Source organism: Podarcis tiliguerta, assembly GCF_965153285.1.
Source record: "Podarcis tiliguerta genome assembly, chromosome: 11".
Classification (NCBI taxonomy): Eukaryota; Metazoa; Chordata; class Lepidosauria; order Squamata; family Lacertidae; genus Podarcis; species Podarcis tiliguerta.
Window position 1 is genome coordinate 12,113,858 of NC_139544.1, and position 17,575 is coordinate 12,131,432.

General features: G+C 45.7%; 2 protein-coding genes and 1 long non-coding RNA gene across 4 annotated transcripts in view; 1 reads left to right on the forward strand and 2 right to left on the reverse strand.

Annotated features, from left to right (window-relative positions):
• Positions 1–1,683, forward strand: part of SECISBP2 (SECIS binding protein 2) — a 28,129-nt gene extending 26,446 nt beyond the window's left edge. Inside the window, exon 18 of the mRNA XM_083403858.1 lies at positions 1,559–1,683. Coding sequence (XP_083259984.1) covers positions 1,559–1,623 — 65 coding nt within the window. The 3' untranslated portion in view covers positions 1,624–1,683. The remainder of the gene's footprint in view (positions 1–1,558) is intronic.
• LOC310660168 lies at positions 1,556–3,348 on the reverse strand. The gene is made up of 2 exons (XR_014503266.1): positions 2,855–3,348; positions 1,556–2,183 (listed from the first exon to the last, which is right to left on the reverse strand). It is a non-coding gene; the product is annotated as an uncharacterized lncRNA (long non-coding RNA).
• A 3,858-nt stretch (positions 3,349–7,206) lies between these two features.
• On the reverse strand, positions 7,207–15,653 carry LOC310660054 (uncharacterized protein). 2 transcript variants are annotated; one of them, XM_083404461.1, is made up of 5 exons: positions 15,588–15,653; positions 13,876–13,903; positions 9,704–9,907; positions 8,654–8,751; positions 7,207–7,566 (listed from the first exon to the last, which is right to left on the reverse strand). In XM_083404461.1, exons 1-5 carry the CDS (start codon positions 15,636–15,638, stop codon positions 7,537–7,539), a joined length of 411 nt encoding a protein of 136 aa, XP_083260587.1. In that variant the 5' UTR covers positions 15,639–15,653; the 3' UTR covers positions 7,207–7,536. The 2 variants fall into 2 exon arrangements, with proteins under 2 accessions (XP_083260587.1, XP_083260588.1); XM_083404462.1 differs by lacking the exon at positions 15,588–15,653 and adding an exon at positions 15,137–15,262.
• Positions 15,654–17,575: the final 1,922 nt, after the last annotated feature.

A 17,575-nucleotide genomic window follows, 5' to 3' on the forward strand; every position in this document is an offset into this window, starting at 1 on the left:
ACACCAGGCAGGCCCCACAAATAACCCAGAGATGCATTTTCAATAAAAGGACACAATCTATTCATGTAAAAACATGCCGATTCCTGGAGTGTCCGCGGGCCAGAGAGAGAAGGTGATTGGGCTGCATCTGGCACCCGGGCCTTAGGTTGCCTACCCCTGGTTTGGAACATGAATGGTCTGACACAACTCTTTAATTTCTGGTCTTTCTTGATTTGTCAGATATGCTGGTGCTAACTTTGCTCACTTCAGAAAAAAGGAGCAATCTCACGTCCATGTGTGTTGCCTTTTCTGCTGCCAAGTACAGTGACTTCGGCCACATAAATATGAGTGACTGCCCCCAACCAGTCTCTTCTGGCTATGAAATTGCTCTAGCAAGGCCTCTTGGGGTGGGTGACCAGCACAGTGTGCAGGGAGCTCTATGATACCCATACACAAAGGAGTGTGTGAGAGAGGGAAATAGAAAAATGGTGTTGGCCTGTCTGGGGAAACCAAACCTGACAAGCAAAACAAGTGTTGCTTTGTCCATCTCAGTTGTTGTATTGAAGGCTGGCATTATGGTAAACACTCTCAGGCCTGCCAACCTTCTTGCCCATCCATCATCTTTGGGTACCAAACTTAATCAACTTTGTAGGATCTCCCTGCAGAAATCTACCTCAGTTCCAAGCTACCTCCTGCTGAGAACGTGATTTCTTTGCACCTGCTGTCAGTGATTCTTCGGGTTTACAGACTCTTCCCCTTTTCTTCATACGGGTCGAAATATTTTTATTTTATCGTTTTGCTGCATTTGACCAATCATGGGAAATATTGATGCGATAGCAACCACCATGTTTATTTTGCGGGTGCCAAACATCACTTTCTGAGAGCACCGCACTTCCTCTACAACAGGATAAATCCTTCACTGATCTTTCCGGAGTTCTGGGGCTCAGAGCGCTGAGCCACTGAGCTACCGTGTGATTGTTTTCAGATGGAGCCCTGCCAGTCTGACTGTTGCTTGTCTGTGTCTCGGAGAGAGAGTGAAAGCGAGCTGTTCCTTTCTCTTGAGTCATGGAACATATGGGGCTGTTCATCTCGCTTTGCTGCCCTCTACAGCTTCCAGTCTTAGCTGCATGCTCTTTTCTAATTTCAGCTGATAAACTTTGCTTCAAACGATAGATTCGACTGGGCATTATAAAAGTTTGTTTGACCTAGAGCTCTCTCTAGCTTATGCTTTCTTTCATAGAAGAGCATAACAAAAAGCAATACAAAATAGATAACTGACAGCTGACAACAAATTAAGCAAAGCTCTTATCGCATGGAGTCTCTTTCCCTCCCCTTCTTTAAACCTGGCCCAATTCCGCTGCCTAGATTATCTTGTTTCCTGTGTAAGGAGGCTAATCCTTGAGTCCTTGAATTATCAAGCGTTTGGGGATCTCAATGCCTGATAAAGCAATTCGAAGGTTTAAAGTGTGTATGAAAGCATTTCCAAATGCAAACAAAGCATTGCATCCCCATAGCTGTCCTTGCATTTGTTAGTCTGAAAAAAAATGTAACACTAACCTTCATACACTTTTTCCCCTAGTTAAAATCTGGAAGCGGAAGCTTGAAGAGGAGTATAACCCATACACACTGGAGCTGGAAAAATAGTCAACTTCTGAAATGTTGACCTTGGGTTTTGAAGAACCTCAGTAAATCAAGACTACCTTATTTGGCCTTATTTGACTTTTTTTTTTAATTCAGAAAAATTAAGTGTATGTATATATAGATATGTAAATAACTAAATTATCTATGATTAATTATCCAAACAATATGGCTTATAATGTTAAAAAAATGTCTTATGATTGTACCTGGCAAATAATCATAATGGAACATGCCGTTCTGGAAACGTGGTTTGTTAAACCTTAAAAAGCCAGCCCACTGTTGACTTGGTTGTTTAAAGGTACCTTAGGGTTTTCTGAGATTGTTTGCGGGCTCTTTGATGCTGCAGAATGCAGTGGTTTCATTCCTTCTGCACTGAAGTTGGTGGCCTGTGCTAGTGGAATGATGGAAGCGGACCTATTTAGATTACCCTCCAGCCGTAAAAAGTTCTTTAAGCCCAAGTACATGATGCCGGCCTCTGCTGTGTGTCCATCTGACAGATCTCACCAGTTACACTAGTGAACTTGGCTTTAGGCGATGAGCTGCATCATCATCTACCGTATTTTTTGCTCTAGAAGACGCACTTTTCCCTCCTAAAAAGTAAGGGGAAATGTGTGTGCATCTTATGGAGCGAATGCAGGTGGGAGGCTCTGCTCAGCGCTCCCTTTAAAGAGCCACGTAGAGCATGTTTACGGCTCTTGGGGGCTTTTCCCCGAGGAGGGAGAAGGGCAGCCCATCAGTCCCTTCTCCCTCCTAGGGAAAAAGCACACAATAGCCGCAAACATGCTCCACGCGGCTCTTTTAAGGGACTGCTGAGCAGAGCCTGTATGCATCCCAGGCTCTGCTCAGCACTCCCTTTCACGAGCCATGTGTGTGTGTGGTGCTTGCAGGCTTTTCCCTGAGGAGGGAGAAGGGCAGCCCATGACGGACCGCCCTTCTCCCTCTTTGGGTAAAGTTCCCAAGACGCTCCGCATGCTCTTTAAAGGGAGCATGGCTCTTGGGGGAGCCTTCCTCCCACTGCCCAGCGATTCCTGGCTTATGGCTTAGCTGCGCACAGCCTCTCCCGGGCAGGGGGACCCTTCATCCCAGAAGCCAGAACAGCAAGAGGCTATCTATCTTGCTGTTTTGGCTTCTGGGATTCAGAATATTTTTTTTCTTGTTTTCCTCCTCCAAAAACTAGGCACGTCTTATGGTCTGGTGCGTCTTACACAGTGACAAATATGGTATTTGAACAGCTCACTTTGCGACCATGTGAAGGAGAGGGCGGAGAGAGGAAACAATGACTGTCAACTTTGTACTTTCTCCATCTGCTGTGTCAGCGGATATACCATAAATTTCAGTGTATAAGATGATTTTTTTTTACAGCAAAAGACTTAAAAATGGGGGGGTCGTTGTCTCATACACGGATAGTGCAGAGAGGGGCCGGGCGTTTGGTTGCTGTCATGAGCAGGAGCTTTTAAGCTGCGATTGGGTGGGTGAATGGCGTCTGCTGCAATGGCTGCTTTGGATTGGCGGCGGCTGCTGCGGCAATTGTGCGTGCGATTTGTGGCTGCTTGCGGCGAGCTGGCAGATGCTAGGTGGGTTATGTTGCACATGCAATTGGTAGCGTCTTGTCTGTCGGTTGAATGATTTTCGGCATTTCCCGTCCCCCCAAAAAGCTTTAGTCCCCCAAAATAGGGGCATCTTATACATGGAGGCATGTTATACACAGGAAAATACTGTAGTGGTTGCTGTTTAAATTGCAGCAGCCCCGCCAGTTTTGGGTTCCACAGGGAACTGCAACAAAGGCAGAGACCCCTGGAACGACCCACCGGTGAGGTGGATGCTTGCTTGCCAGGCTTTGGGACATTGCAGCAGGGCTCAGGGGTGCTCCCAGAGCCAGCTAAGCAAGGAAAACCTACTGGGTGTTCGGTGGGGGGGATAAATGGAGAGTGGGAAATGGCAGGTTTTCTAAACTCTCCATTTATTCCCCCCCCCCAACACCTGCAATTGGAAGTTGTGTGCCCACTGTACACCTTCCTCAGCCCCTAGCTCACACTTCTCAATATAACCCTGTGTAATTTCAGGTCAAAGCTCTCACGTAGGAGGTTGCTTTCCGATAAGGTGTGGTTTTTCGTTTTAGTGTTAACTTTCTCTCTACTGATAAGAGTGGAGTGCTGTAGAGCCTCTTTACAAAACTTACAACGCCCCACAGTTTAATGCTTGCAGATACCATAGGGGTATCTGAGACTTCCAGGTAAAGAGCGGTATAAAAATTCAATAAATAATAATGATAATAGGGCAACTTGGTGTGTAGATTAACCATTATGGACAAGCCTATTACCAAAAAAAAAAGAAAGAAAGAAAAGAAAAAAGAACTAGGCTTATTTCAAATACAATCCCACCTAGTAGAGCATTCAGCTGCTTATTAAACACTGATAAGTGGTATTTGGAAGTATGGAAGACTTTAAAAACTAATTTATTCAAAGTCCCTAAAAAGATGCCAGGAAGAAAATGGTTAACAAAAAAAGAACTGTGATGATATGCGATGGCATTTAAGAAGACTGGATTGTCTTTTACAATAATATGAGAGAAGTACTGAGAAATTTCTGTTCCTCAGGTTCCACTTTGGCATAGCAACAGTTTTGACCCCACGTGAACTGGAAGGTGAGAGGCACGGGGCGAAGCTTGGTTTGGGCTATCATCAGGCCTCCTACAGTGACAAAGGGCTTTTGATTTCAGCTGGGAGCACCAACTGTTGTGGAGGAGTTTGGCACTCTCCTCCCAAAAATGTTCAGCTGCTCATATTCCAGCCAGAGAGACTTGGAGGACTCCTGTCCTTCGCTGACCGTTTTGTACTGTGCCTTCCCAAACTTTTCTATGTCTTCAGCCAGCTTGGGTTATTTGGTAACTGTAAAACAAAGCTAAATGGCTTACAACATAACATCTGTGCTTAAGTAATAGGTGCTCTTTCCTGGTACTGTGGCCAGACTTTTATTGCAGGGACCAAAAGGCTGTTTTTTTTGCCTTCGCTGTATCTTGTGTGTCTTTTTATTTTATTTTTTAAGATGGACACTTTTCTTGTCCATTCTTGTAATTCAGTAACATCGGGTTTCTTCCCCTACTGTATTGAACTTAGCAGGTGCTGTTTGCCCTTTTCATAGTGTGGCTTTTACATAAGACTTAAAGCAAGAGACTTGGTGTTCATTCAAAAAGCACATCCTGCAAGGTTAAAATTCAAGGACAGGACTGGGGAACTCTGATTTCTCCTGGCTTATACCTGTGGCCAGTTGCCAGGCAATGCCTTAGTGCCAGGTAACTGATAGGTGGTGCTGGAAGCTGTGAGATAGCTCAGTCAGTAGAGCATGAGGCTCTTAATCTCAAGGCCGTGGGTTCAAGCCCCACATTGGGCAAAAGATTCCTGCATTGCAGAGGGTTGGACTAGATGATTCTAGTGGTCCCTTTCCAACGCTAAACAACTTGGTGGTTATACTAGGCAGGATCAGTAGCAAGGGCATTAAGGTAACTATTTGTGGAACCCGCTTTAATTCCCTAAAACTCAAAGCCTGGATACTTCATTTAACAAAACCGGCTACCATAAAATGTGTCAGCCGGCTTCATATCCTGTGACCCAACTGTGACAAGTGTATGGCTGAACACTTAAAAGCAGCACATTTAAAAGGTAAAGGTACCCCTGCCCGTACGGGCCAGTCTTGCCAGACTCTAGGGTTGTGCGCCCATCTCACTCAAAGAGGCCGGGGGCCAGCGCTGTCCGGAGACACTTCCGGGTCACGTGGCCAGCGTGATATCGCTGCTCTGGTGAGCCAGAGCCGCACACGGAAACGCCGTTTACCTTCCCGCTAGTAAGTGGTCCCTATTTATCTACTTGCACCCGGGAGTGCTTTCAAACTGCTAGGTTGGCAGGCGCTGGGACCGAACAACGGGAGCGCACCCCGCCACGGGGATTCGAACCGCCGACCTTTTGATTGGCAAGCCCTAGGCACTGAGGCTTTAACCCACAGCGCCACCCGTGTCCCTAAAAAAAGCAGCACATTATTGATACTTTAAACAATAGTGGAAACTTATTTTGAGGGTTGGCAGTAGTGTTACACAGTAGCAGTGTGCAAAGATGTCCAGCAAGCCTGGTTAACGGAAATTGCAATTTATCCCATTTATCTGGGAGTAAAGTTATTGAGACTTCCTTCCAATTAGATACGTACAGGAGTGTGATGTGAAGAACTTTCTCTGTTGAATTTGACCTGGCTCATACTACTGTTTGGTCTGCAACAGCGCGGCCATTGCCTTTCGCTGATCATGAAAGCAATTGTTTCAATCCCAGTTTCATTTGTGTTGTTAGATCTCGGCTTTCTAACAGGAGAAGTGGATAACTGCAAGTGTTTATCACAAACGGATGTGGATTATTGCTAGTACAACAAAAGGCACAATTTAAAACTAGATGTGGGGGAGCACAGACCTCTTCTCAGAGAGGGCTCCAGGCTTGGCATGTGTGTCCAGCTGCCTTGGCACGTTCATTCATAACAAGGAACGATAATCACTGGCATTATCCTGCAAAAGTAGGCAGCACCGTTGGGAGTATACAAGCTGCCATCTGCCCTGTAACAATTCTGTCGAAATGCTGACCCCATTTCAGCTAATGAAACATTAAATCGCAATCAAACAGCAAACCTTTCTCACTTTCACTAAGTGATCCGTCAGTGTATTTATAGTGTAGTGATCCAAACCAGATCGTATGCTCAGCAAAAATGCTTGTGCCCAATATATATTTTTTCCTGTTTCTCCTTTCGACATCTGTGTAAGAAGAAGTTTGAGTGGGTGGGGATGCTTGTGAAAGGGAAATGTAAACAATGTTGAACATTCAGATCTGGTATGCACTTATCTCTGCCATATGATGCAAGAGTTTAACTTGATGAGTATTTGTGTTTAAAGGTGAAAGTAGGTTTTGTTTTTGTTTTTAAGGCATTTTGTGGCAGTGGAATACTTCTTAGGCTTTGGGTTTGGTTGCTATATATTTTAGCTGAGATGGAAAACCTGTAACAGCCTCCTAGCCATTGGACCACAGCTCCCATCTTCGGTTACCAGTGATTACTAGATGGACTTGATGGAAGTTGGAGTTCACTACACTCAGGTGGTCCCTATTTTACCATTAGTTTCACAGGAAAGTGAGGTGACCAGTCGGACTGGGCGATAAATCAATACATCGTCCAAAACTGCTTTGAAGCCCACATCGGTTTTGCAATTTTAGACCTGCCAATATATTGTGAATCATGGTGTGTGTATGTGTGTGTACGCTGTGCAAAAATCACAATGTGGGAAAAGCCGCAAAGTCAGTACGTTGTGATGTTTAGCTGTTGGTGCATCACAATGTTGAAAGCCAGATACAGCCTAGCCCTACTGACCAGCCAATGTAGGTGTTAGAATTGCCACAATGAAACTGTATTTGCACAAATGAATTCTTTGGGAAAGTCGAACTATTTGTTTCTACAGCGCTCCTTGAGGAAAATCAATCCTGTGTACAAACATAGAGAGCTGAAAGCCTTCAGCCACCTGCTTTGCAGTCGGCATTCTTAACAATATTTTAATTGATGCTATGCAGTGGTGAAATTTAATTTACTATAGCCCATCGCCCAAAAACACAAGAGACCCAGTATTCATGGTCTGTTTAAGAGGCTGAGACAAAAGTCAGGGCTGTGGAGTTTATAAACAACACATTACCAAACCTCATATATTCATTCTTTTCCTTTTGATGGTGGAGATAGATGAGTCTAATAGCAACACACTTATATATATTGTTCAAGTCAGTCGCCAAACAACAGATAGGAAGCAGTGTTCTTCAAAGCAGTGAAGAGACTGTTGTGCTGCCAAATGTCAAAGGGCTCTTCCATCGTAACCTGTTTCCAGTTCTCAGCCCCCACTTCCTGCTTCTCATACTGTGCCTTTCCTATTGCAGCTTTCCTAAATAAGAATGAATCAGGAGAGAGAAAAAGCATTTTAATTCTCCCATGCCACTAGTCTACATCAAACGTCGATTTCCATGAACTTAGTAGTTAAATTACGAATCTCATTTTCCACTGGTAATCAAGAGCTATCGATTGTATAATCAAGACTTTGCACGTTCTCCATAATTTGCACTGCACTGTGATACCTTATTCAGCCTCATCCCTGTGTTTTCCAGTGAATTTCAGCCCAGCATAACTGACGAAAACTGACAGCGGTTCTGTTAATTCTGCTCAGAAAAGAGAGGCGTGGTGGGAAGAACAACTGAAGATTGGTATCTCACTGCTGTGTGCAAAGCAATAAAGCACAGCTTAGGAAATCTAAAATTTATCTTAAAAGGACGTCCATGAGAAAGTACAGATCCTCAGTAAACTTTTCCGGGAAAGGTCTATCTTCCATAAACCAGGGAAATTTGGACTGCCTGCAGGCTTCATTGCTTATCGACTCATAAGCCTGGGGTATGGGGCCTCCCTGTTCAAGCACGGAGCGAGGCTCTGTGTTCTGAACTATGCAATTTGTGAAAAGTAACAGTATCCCTTGAGGGGGCTGGTGCAGATGCCAACTTCCTTTCTTGGGACTGCCTTGGGGGGGGGGTGATGCTTTTGGTCAAGAACGCCAGAGACATGTAAGATCAGGCAGGAAGACTAGTGGGGAGCATTGCTTTAGCAGCTGTATGTGTCACTCTGATGGGCCTCGCATCTCAGCATGGCTGTGTAAGCAACACTCCCATCATCTTTGATGTGTAATGAGCATATGTCTCTAGATATCGGAATCAAATGGTGGGGATAAGAGGAAAGGGGGAGGCTGTTCTGCCAGGCTGCAACAAACCAGTACCAAGTGATACGCTGGGTTTGATAGTCGCTGCGATCTCCAAACCATTGTGGGGCGCATGTGCGTGCATATTAACACTTTATAGTCAGAGTGCCAAAATGCCAAGGGTCTCTTTTCTCTTGGCCAGGTAACAGACCTCAAATGCAAAGCGCCAGATTTCTCCAAACTGGGCAGCAGAATGTGGGTACGTGTTTGCCTGTTTCATACCACCTACCCAATTTTTTTTCCAGCTCTCCATCCTTCTGTCATGCTCGCTGACGACGCTTCTCCAGTTAGCAAATTCCTTTGACCAGGTATCCTGGTTGCTGCTGTCTGCAAACATGAAGCAATTAAATAACAAAGCTGGCACCTGTTAAAAATTCAAGCACTGGTTTCTTTAAAAACATCATTTCAAAGTGCCATAACTGGGACTTCCCTCCTAAACATTTGACCCTTTCCAATACTTAGCATACCCGAGTAGCAATCGTGAAAACCAAAACATTCGTTCAGCACGGCAGCATTTCAGGGAACGCACACACAGGCACACAGCCCGCCCCTGCAAATGGTGGTCAACTCTTGTGCAGTTTGCAAAACCTAAGAAGATGAATATGAGTTTCACATATAGAATGGATTGTGTGGTAGTAAGAGCACATATATGGGACGCGGGTGGCACTGGGTTTAACCACAGAGCCTAGGGAATCCCTGTGACGGGGTGAGCTCCTGTTGCTCGGTCCCTGCTCCTGCCAACCTAGCAGTTCGAAAGGACATCAAAGTGCAAGTAGATAAATAGGTACCACTCTGGCAGGAAGGTAAACGGCGTTTCCATGTGCTGCTCTGGTTTGCCAGAAGTGGCTTAGTCATTCTGGCCACATGACCTGGAAGCTGTACGCCGGCTCCCTTGGCCAGTAAAGCGAGATGAGCACCGCAACCCCAGAGTCGTCCACGACTGGACCTAACAGTCAGGGGTCCCTTTACCCTTAAGAGTGTATATGCGTGGACCAGTGTGTTTGCTTCTATTAAACTGCCCAGCATCAGGATTCCAGCTTTTCCCACAGTTCACGACCTCTGCGGCCTTCTGTTGTGACCACAACCAATGACTTGTGGCAAAATGAGTCTGTGTTTTTAAGTGCCACTAACTTGTATCTCACAAAAGGGAGTGAATCAAAATAAAGAGGGATTCTTGCACCTCTCTGGGTTTACGCCACCTTTGTAGGTGACACCAGATCTGAAGTTCTGCCTGCTTAAATTTCCCACAACACGTCACTCCTCGACGTTGCACCATTACCTTCAACAGTGATGTAGGATGTGGAGGTTTTGGTTCCAGCTTTGGAGATCACACGGCAGCAGTATTCCGAATCTTGCGCTATAGCATCTTTCACCCAGCTTAGAAGATGCCGTCTTCCATCAGCCAGAGCCTGGGTCTGCTGGCTCACACACGCTTCCATTTTCTGTCCATTTTTTTCCCAAACGAAGTATGCATCTCTGGGCCCTGTGGGAAATTGCAGTTGGCTAATTATTATGACAGATGGCACACAAAGTCCCTTTAAAGCAGGCATTGGGAACTGCAGGTGACGAGGCCTCACCTGGACTCATTTGGTCCATGAGGCCATCTTCTCCCAGCCACACCCACCTATCATTCACCTGATGTCACACGATATACTACTACTACTAATTAAATTTATATACCTCCTTATACCCAGGGGTCTCAGGGCGGTTCACAGAATAAAATCAATATATAAAACAACAAAATATATAATAATAGAAACAACAACCCAATAGCCCCCCCCCCCAAAAAATCCCACATTTTAAAAGGGCATAGGGTGTCAACCAAAGGCCTGGTTAAAAAGGAACATTCCCTGGGGAGAGTGTTCCACAGATGGGGAGCCACTGCTGAGAAGGCCCTTTTTCGTGTTGCCACCCTCCAGACCTCTCGAGGAGGCACAAGAAGAAGGGCCTCAGAAGATGATCTCAGGGTCCAGGTAGGTTCATAAGGAAAGAGGTGGTTCTTGAGGTATTGCGGTCCTGAGCCATTTAAGGCTTTATAGGTCAAAACCAGCACTTTGAATCTGGCCCATAAACTAATTGGTAGCCAGTGCAGTCGGACCAGGATCGGTGTAATATGCTCAAACCGTCTTGCTCCAGTGAGCAACCTGGATGCTAAATTCTGCACTGGCTGAAGTTTCCGAACCGCCTTCAGAGGCAGCCCTTTGCAGTAATCTGACCATGAGGTATCAGAGCATAGTCAACAGTAGTTAGGCTATCCCTGTCCGGATAGGGGTGTAGCTGGGCCACCAGCCGAAGCTGATGGAAAGCACTCCGGGCTACTAATAATAATATAACAACAACTTTATTATTTGTGCCCCACCCATCTGACTGGGTTGCTCCAGCCACTCTGGGCAGCTTCAAGCACAAACAAAAACACAATAAAACATTGAACACTAAAAACTTCCCAATACAGGGCTGCCTCCAGATGTTTTCTAAAAGTTGTATAGTTCTTTATACATCTGATGGCAAAGTGTTCCAGAGGGCAGGTGCCACCACCAAGAAGGCCCTCTGCCTGGTTCCCTGTAACCTCACTTCTCACAGTGAGGGAACCACCAGAAGGCCCTCGGCGCTGGACCTCTGTGTCTGGGCTGAACGATGGGGGTGGAGACGCTCCTTCAGGTATATATAGGCGCAAAGGAACAATGCTGACCCTTGGAGCACACTCCTTTGCAAGGATAGCTTATGTTCACTGTCTTTTTCAAATGTGGAAACAGCTGTGGAACTTTTCCAACTCTCCCTAGGAAATGGAAGTGTTTTGCACTTTAGCAAAAACACCCTTTTTTGAACCAGGAAACTCATCTCTTTCTTTATAATGAGATGCAACACTTCTCCCTTCAAAGCACTGGTCTCTTTTCATGCACTCCTCTTTCATGTGATGCCTTTGGTCCAGCTTGTAAACATAATATCACGTTGCTGTGGCCAGCTATCCTTTTATTTGAGCCCTTTAATTGAGACCATGCAAGGCCCAATCCACAGGATGAGAGCTGCCATGCTTGTGTCAATGAAGCACACTGCACAGATACATAGCAGAATGCCCTGACAACTTGGGAGTCATATGACTGTGTGTGATTCAAGTGTTGTCCGCCAACACAATCTATGCATTTGCAAGAGATCATGGAGAGAACTTCTCAAATCACACGACATGGAGCAGCAAAGTATCCGGAAGTGCTTTGAACACATAGGCCAAAGTACTCTGCAAACTCCTGCCTAATTTCCCGTTTATAGCAGTAGGTGGAACAGGAGGCTATTGGGGAGATGTGTGTTCATACAAGCAGAGGGTTAATACAATCTGCAGATTGGGGTGGGGGAAAGGGGGAAGAATATGAAGGAGCTGCTGGACCAAATCCACCGCTCTGCAATTCTAAAGACACTCTCGTCTCAATATTATTTCCAAAACGTCAGTCCTCTTGGAAGCCGGTCAAAACATATAATTCACACAACTCATTTTCCAAGCAGGCTACCCAAAAGAAACAATCTGTTCCGATATAGCCTGCAGATAACTTCAGCAACCTACAATCTTTTTGGTGGCTTCCCAATCGTAGACAGGCAATCTGGGGGGTGAGAGAATAAGTGCTAGCTGCGCTGCTTTGCTCCTTTTCCCGTGATCGTCTCAGGAAGCAGGACTTGTCTCTCTCCTCTGCTTCCTCGAGCACAATCTATAGATGTGTATTCATTTATTTTATGCAAAATGAAAATCTCGGTAGCAAGTCCTTTGCTGAATCCTCTTGGTTGCACTTTGTGGAAGGAGATGAATCTTTCTTGGGCCTGTGCATGTACAAAGAATCCAATTCACAGCATCCCATAAAAACCTACCCTTTCTGTTTGTAGGAATGGAATGCTACAAAACATCTTTATCTTCCTGACACCTTCATCTGTTTTCTTTCTTTCTGATGGGCAAGGGAGCACTTCTCCCTGCAGCGGTCTCCCCATTCATTCCAAGGGAAGAGGCAATTCAGCATGGCTCCTTCACGGGCATGAATGGGGCGGGAGAGATCCACAAGTACCGCTGAGTGCAAGCAACATCTCTCAACCTTTCTGAAGAAATCAAAGATCTCTGAAATAGACATATTTTTTCCCGTATCAGTGGGCTAAAAAGCAACTTCAAGTACATTGCCATTTTATGAAAGTGTTGTTCTACTTTAAAACATAAGAGCGGCACTTGTGGATGTACGAAAGGTGCAACTAATTAAGCATCTTGTTCCACAAAGAGGCCAGTAATAATAATAAATGCCAACCACATGGCTCTAGGAAACTGACATGGAAGGCAGAAAGGAAATAGCCCTCTCTTGCTGCTACTCCCCAGCCCATTTCAGTTCCTTGTATGCTTGCTCTATAGTGTATCACAAAATGCTATTTGTATTTATTTTTTAAGTGCGTGCAATATGAAATGTGATGGGGGGATATCAGCATCTGAAGCCGCTTCTGTAATTTTAGCAGGTGCTTACTCTGACCTAAAGATACACAAAGTCGGTAAGATACATACATACACACACACACACACATATATATATATAAAAGCTGTGGGCAGTTTCAGTGTAACAACACTGCATCTGAAGCAAAGAATTAACAACATCTCAGGCCGAATGCTTGAAGCAGGGTTTTGAACTCTGAGGCCAATTCTAAGGCAAGTTTCTGCTCTATAACCAACCCTTAGCATTTGTTTTTATCCTCTCTTCCATTTTATTTCTTAACTCCTTTTAGTGCTTTGTTTTGTTGTTTTAATTTATTGTTTTATCTCATTGTTTTATTGTTCTAACTCCCCTAAACTGTGAGGCTGCATGAAGCTGGGCTGAGCACTTTGCTAGGCAGTGCCAAACTCTGCCGGATTCAGAAATTCAAACCCTGACGCCGGATTCAGAAATTCAAGGCCACCACATTTGGAGATAACTGATTTCTGCAAATGGCTGACGAATGATCATAATTATCATGGTACTTATTAGAAAAAACTGCAAAGATCTGGGAATCATGCCAGATTCGTTAATCAGATCCCCAGAACCCCGAAGGAGACAGAGCAAAATCACACATTATTTTCTCCAAAAGGAGAAGAATAAGAGGGGAACTGAATGAGTTAATTCTAGATGAGGCCATTCCTCCGCCTTCCACTATTCTGGATTGGTCAACTCATCTTAAAGGTCTCCGACAAGATTCCGAAAATATTAACTACCCAACAAGCCTGGCTCAAGAACTGCCCTTAGCTGAGAAAACCTCTAAGGCAAATATAACTGATATAATGACCCAGAGGCCACCTCCTGGGCTAACAACAACCCATACAATGCTATTAGGAGGAGTCATTTCTACCACAGTTATGACCTCAGAAATTGTAATCCACAATTAAACCAGCAGCCCCAGTTTGGGATCGCAAGGGTCTCTACAGTCCGTCAAGGAAACAATCAAAACATTTTGAATACTTACGTTCCACTTTATCTCCTCCTCCTGGATGCTTGAAGGATCAAAGAAGTCAAAAGTTATAGGGTGTGTCAATTAAAAGGCACGCAAAATAATTAGTACATTGGGATCAATAAGAAGGTATTCAGAAGAACATACGCTGTCAGCATTTTATTTTTTGAAAGTACAGGAATGCACAAAAGGGAAGGAAGAAATAACCTATCTGGAACTCAGAGACTTTGTAAGTGTGTGTTTTCCAGTTTTGCAGGACACGCACTTTCTCTATGAAAAAGGCCGGCCTATAGCTATTTTCACATGGAATCAGTATCTGACCCAGGAGACAGCTGCCTCAATGTGAAATTCTATGCAGCTCTGGTGAAAAACAAAGAATTCAAGTGAGTTCAGCCACTTGGTGAGCCACCACTAAGAGCTTTCTATCAGGGTTCTGAGTCCATCTTCCACGATATTGTGTACACTGACTGATGGTGGCTCTCTGGGGCTTCAGACACGTTGCCTCTCTCTGCCCAAGGACTGAACTTGGGAGCTTTTGCATGCAAAGAAGATGCTCTACCGCAGAACGACAACCCTTCCGCAGGAATAGCCCCCATAAGGAACCCCCACACAGATGCAATTTGGATTTTCAAATCTATGCACAAGATTAAATCCCACTGGTCACAATGGGACATACCGCTGAGTAGATTTGTATAGGATTATGTTACATTTCTTCCATTCGCTCAAGGCTCTTAATGCAATTATATTTTGCAAGTACACAGCTCCCTACTTATCAGATTTATCATCCCGTTTGCTATTATTCACACAGCGCCATCAACGTAATTGGCATTTCACAAAGCCTCCTAAGCGGGGAAAGGGGGTAGCTGACATGATTCACCCCCTTCCTCCCTTGGTTGAACACTACTTGACTGTCTGTGCTGTTGAGGCAAGTTGGGGAAAGGTTCCTGTTCCCTAGGGGTTAACCTAGGGATGCAGGTGATGCTGTGGTCTAAACCACTGAGCCTCTTGGGCTTGCCGATCAGAAGGCTGGCGGTTAGAATCTGCACAACAAGGTGAGCTATTGCTCTGTCCCAACTTCTGCCAACTTAGCAGTTCTAAAGCACACCAGTACAAGTAGATAAATAGGTATTGCTACGGCAGGAAGGTTAACGGCATTTCCATGTGCTTTGGTTTCTGTCACATTGTCCCATTGTGACAGAAGCTACTGTTAGATCCATCATGAGACGTCCACCAGCTTCTAATCAGACACCAGCAGCCTCCAAGCAAGCAAACTTGCCTTATTATCACTCCCTAGCATCCCACTGCCAGAGGATTGCCTCCTTCCATTCACCACTTTGCCTCCTCCAAGTGAAAGAAACCTGGGCAGTGCTGAATGTCACATCCATTGCCAGGTATGTCCTGCTGGGAACAGGAAAGGGCTTTCCCCTTGGCCTGCCCTTATATCCACTCAGTTGCAAAGTACTTTTGTGACATCACAAGAAACCCACAGCCAATGGCAACAGCCGGGGAGGCTTCATCTTCATTGCTTTGAGCCTCACAATGGTGGGTGGACCTATCAGTGATTCTGTGGGTGGAGCTCTGGTCTAAACCACTCAGCCTCTTGGGCTTTCTGATCAGAAGGTTGGCAGTTCGAATGCGCACAACGGGGTGAGCTCCTATTGCTCTGCCCCAGCTTCTGCCAACCTAACATTTCGAAAGCACGCCATCGCAAGTAGATAAATAGGTACTGCTGTGGCAGGAAGGTAAACGGTGTTTCCGTGCGCTCTGGTTTCCATCATGGTGTCCCATTGTGCCAGAAGCTACTGTTAGATCCATCATGAGACATCCACCAGCTTCTAATCAGACACCAGCAGCCTTCAAGCAAGCAAACCTGCCTTATTATCGCTCCCTAGCATCCCACAGCCAGAGGATTGCCTCCTTCCATTCTCCAGTTTGCCTCCTCCAAGTGGCAGAAACCTGGGCAGTGCTGAATGTCACATCCATTGCCAAGTGTGTCCTGCTGGGGGGAAAAAGGGTTTTCCCCCTGGCCTGCCTTTATATTCACTCAGTTGCCAAGGGCTTTTGTGACATCACAAGAAACCCACAGCCAATGGCAACAGCTGGGGAGGCATCATCATTGCTTTGAGCCTCATAATGGTGGGTGGACCTATAAGTGAGTGTGTGCTTTTTTATTCAGGACACAGGTGGTGCTGCAGTCTAAACCATTGAGCCTCTTGGGCTTGCCGATTGGAAGGTTGGCGGTTGGAATCTGCACAATGGGACAAGCTCCTATTGCTCTGTCCAGCTCCTGCCAACTTAGCAGTTCAAAAGCACACCAGTGCAAGTAAAGAGTTACCGCTGCGGCGGGAAGGTAAATGGTGTTTCCGTGCTCTCTGGTTTCTGTCAGTGTCCCATTGTGCCAAAAGCAGTTTAGCCATGCTGGTCACATGACCTGGAAAGCTGTCTGCAGACAAATGCTGGCTCCCTCGGTCTGAAAGCGAGATGAGGACACAACCCCATAGTCACGTTGGATTTGGGAGTGCACCTTGCTGCCATTACAGGACAGACGTTCCTTTCTCTGCAAGAGGAACAACCCTGGGAAATCAGACTTCTAAAGCACATGTGGAGCCTACAAAAGTGGGTTCACCCTTCAACCACTGGAGGTGTCAGGTAAGAGCACTCCTCTCCTCTCTCTCCTCTACTTGATGCTAATTGTGTGGTGAAAGCAGCACAAAAAAACAGCCTCTCTGTGGCAGACGCGCTCTGTTGGGCCTGTGATGTTTGCAAGTATTCGCCAGGTGACTCACCCACCCCTGTACACAGTTCCAGGCACATCGGGTATTGCTTAGTTTCATCTTGTAACGTAATGTGGGTGAGCAGTTTAGGATGCTCCAGGCCAGGTCAGAATGCCAGTTCCAGGAAAAGATGTCTTTAGTGGCATCTCTGTTGTACCTATTTTCTCCCTCCACCCCACATCACCCCCTTTAAAGGAACATTATTAAAACCAGCCCCATTGTTGCAGGGCATGACACTTTCTCTAGCTGAAGCTCTGGCAATATGGCTGGGGGAGGGGAAAGAGACTCAGGGGAAAGAGACTGCATGAAAGGAGACTTGTGTACAGTCGTTCCAGATCCGTTCTGGAAGTCCGTTCAACTTCCAAAACGTTCGGAAACCAAAGCATGGCTTCTGATTGGCTGAAGGAAGTTCAAGAAGCCAACTGGAAGCCGCGTAAGCCCCATTGGACGTTCGGCTTCCAAAAAAAGTTTGCAAACCGGAACAGTCACTTCTGGCTTAGAGGTTTTGGGAGCCAAAACGTTCTGGAACTAAGCTGTTCGAAAACCAAGGTATGACTGTACTTGTGGCTACTGCCACAAGTCCTTTGTGTGCCACAGCTCACCAACTAGACAAGAAACCAGCCAAGTAGATTCTCTCCCCCACACCCATTCGCCACCTTCATGCGACTGCAAAACATTCCTTTGGAGGTGCTGAGGAAAGCACACGCTAGCAAGCTAACCTACATGGTGAACCAGTGGACATTAATTTCTTGGCAGTCGCCACCTAAGCCCAGTAGCCTCCACCACTGCACAGCACAAAGCTGTCCTTAGAAGAGAGAACCAATTCACACAACCAAGTTGGTGGTGAATCTCCTCCCACCTGCTGCTCCTAGGCTGACTTGGATCTTGGAAGCCTCAGAAATGTGTATCGTCAAGATTCATGGAGAACCTTGAATTCCATG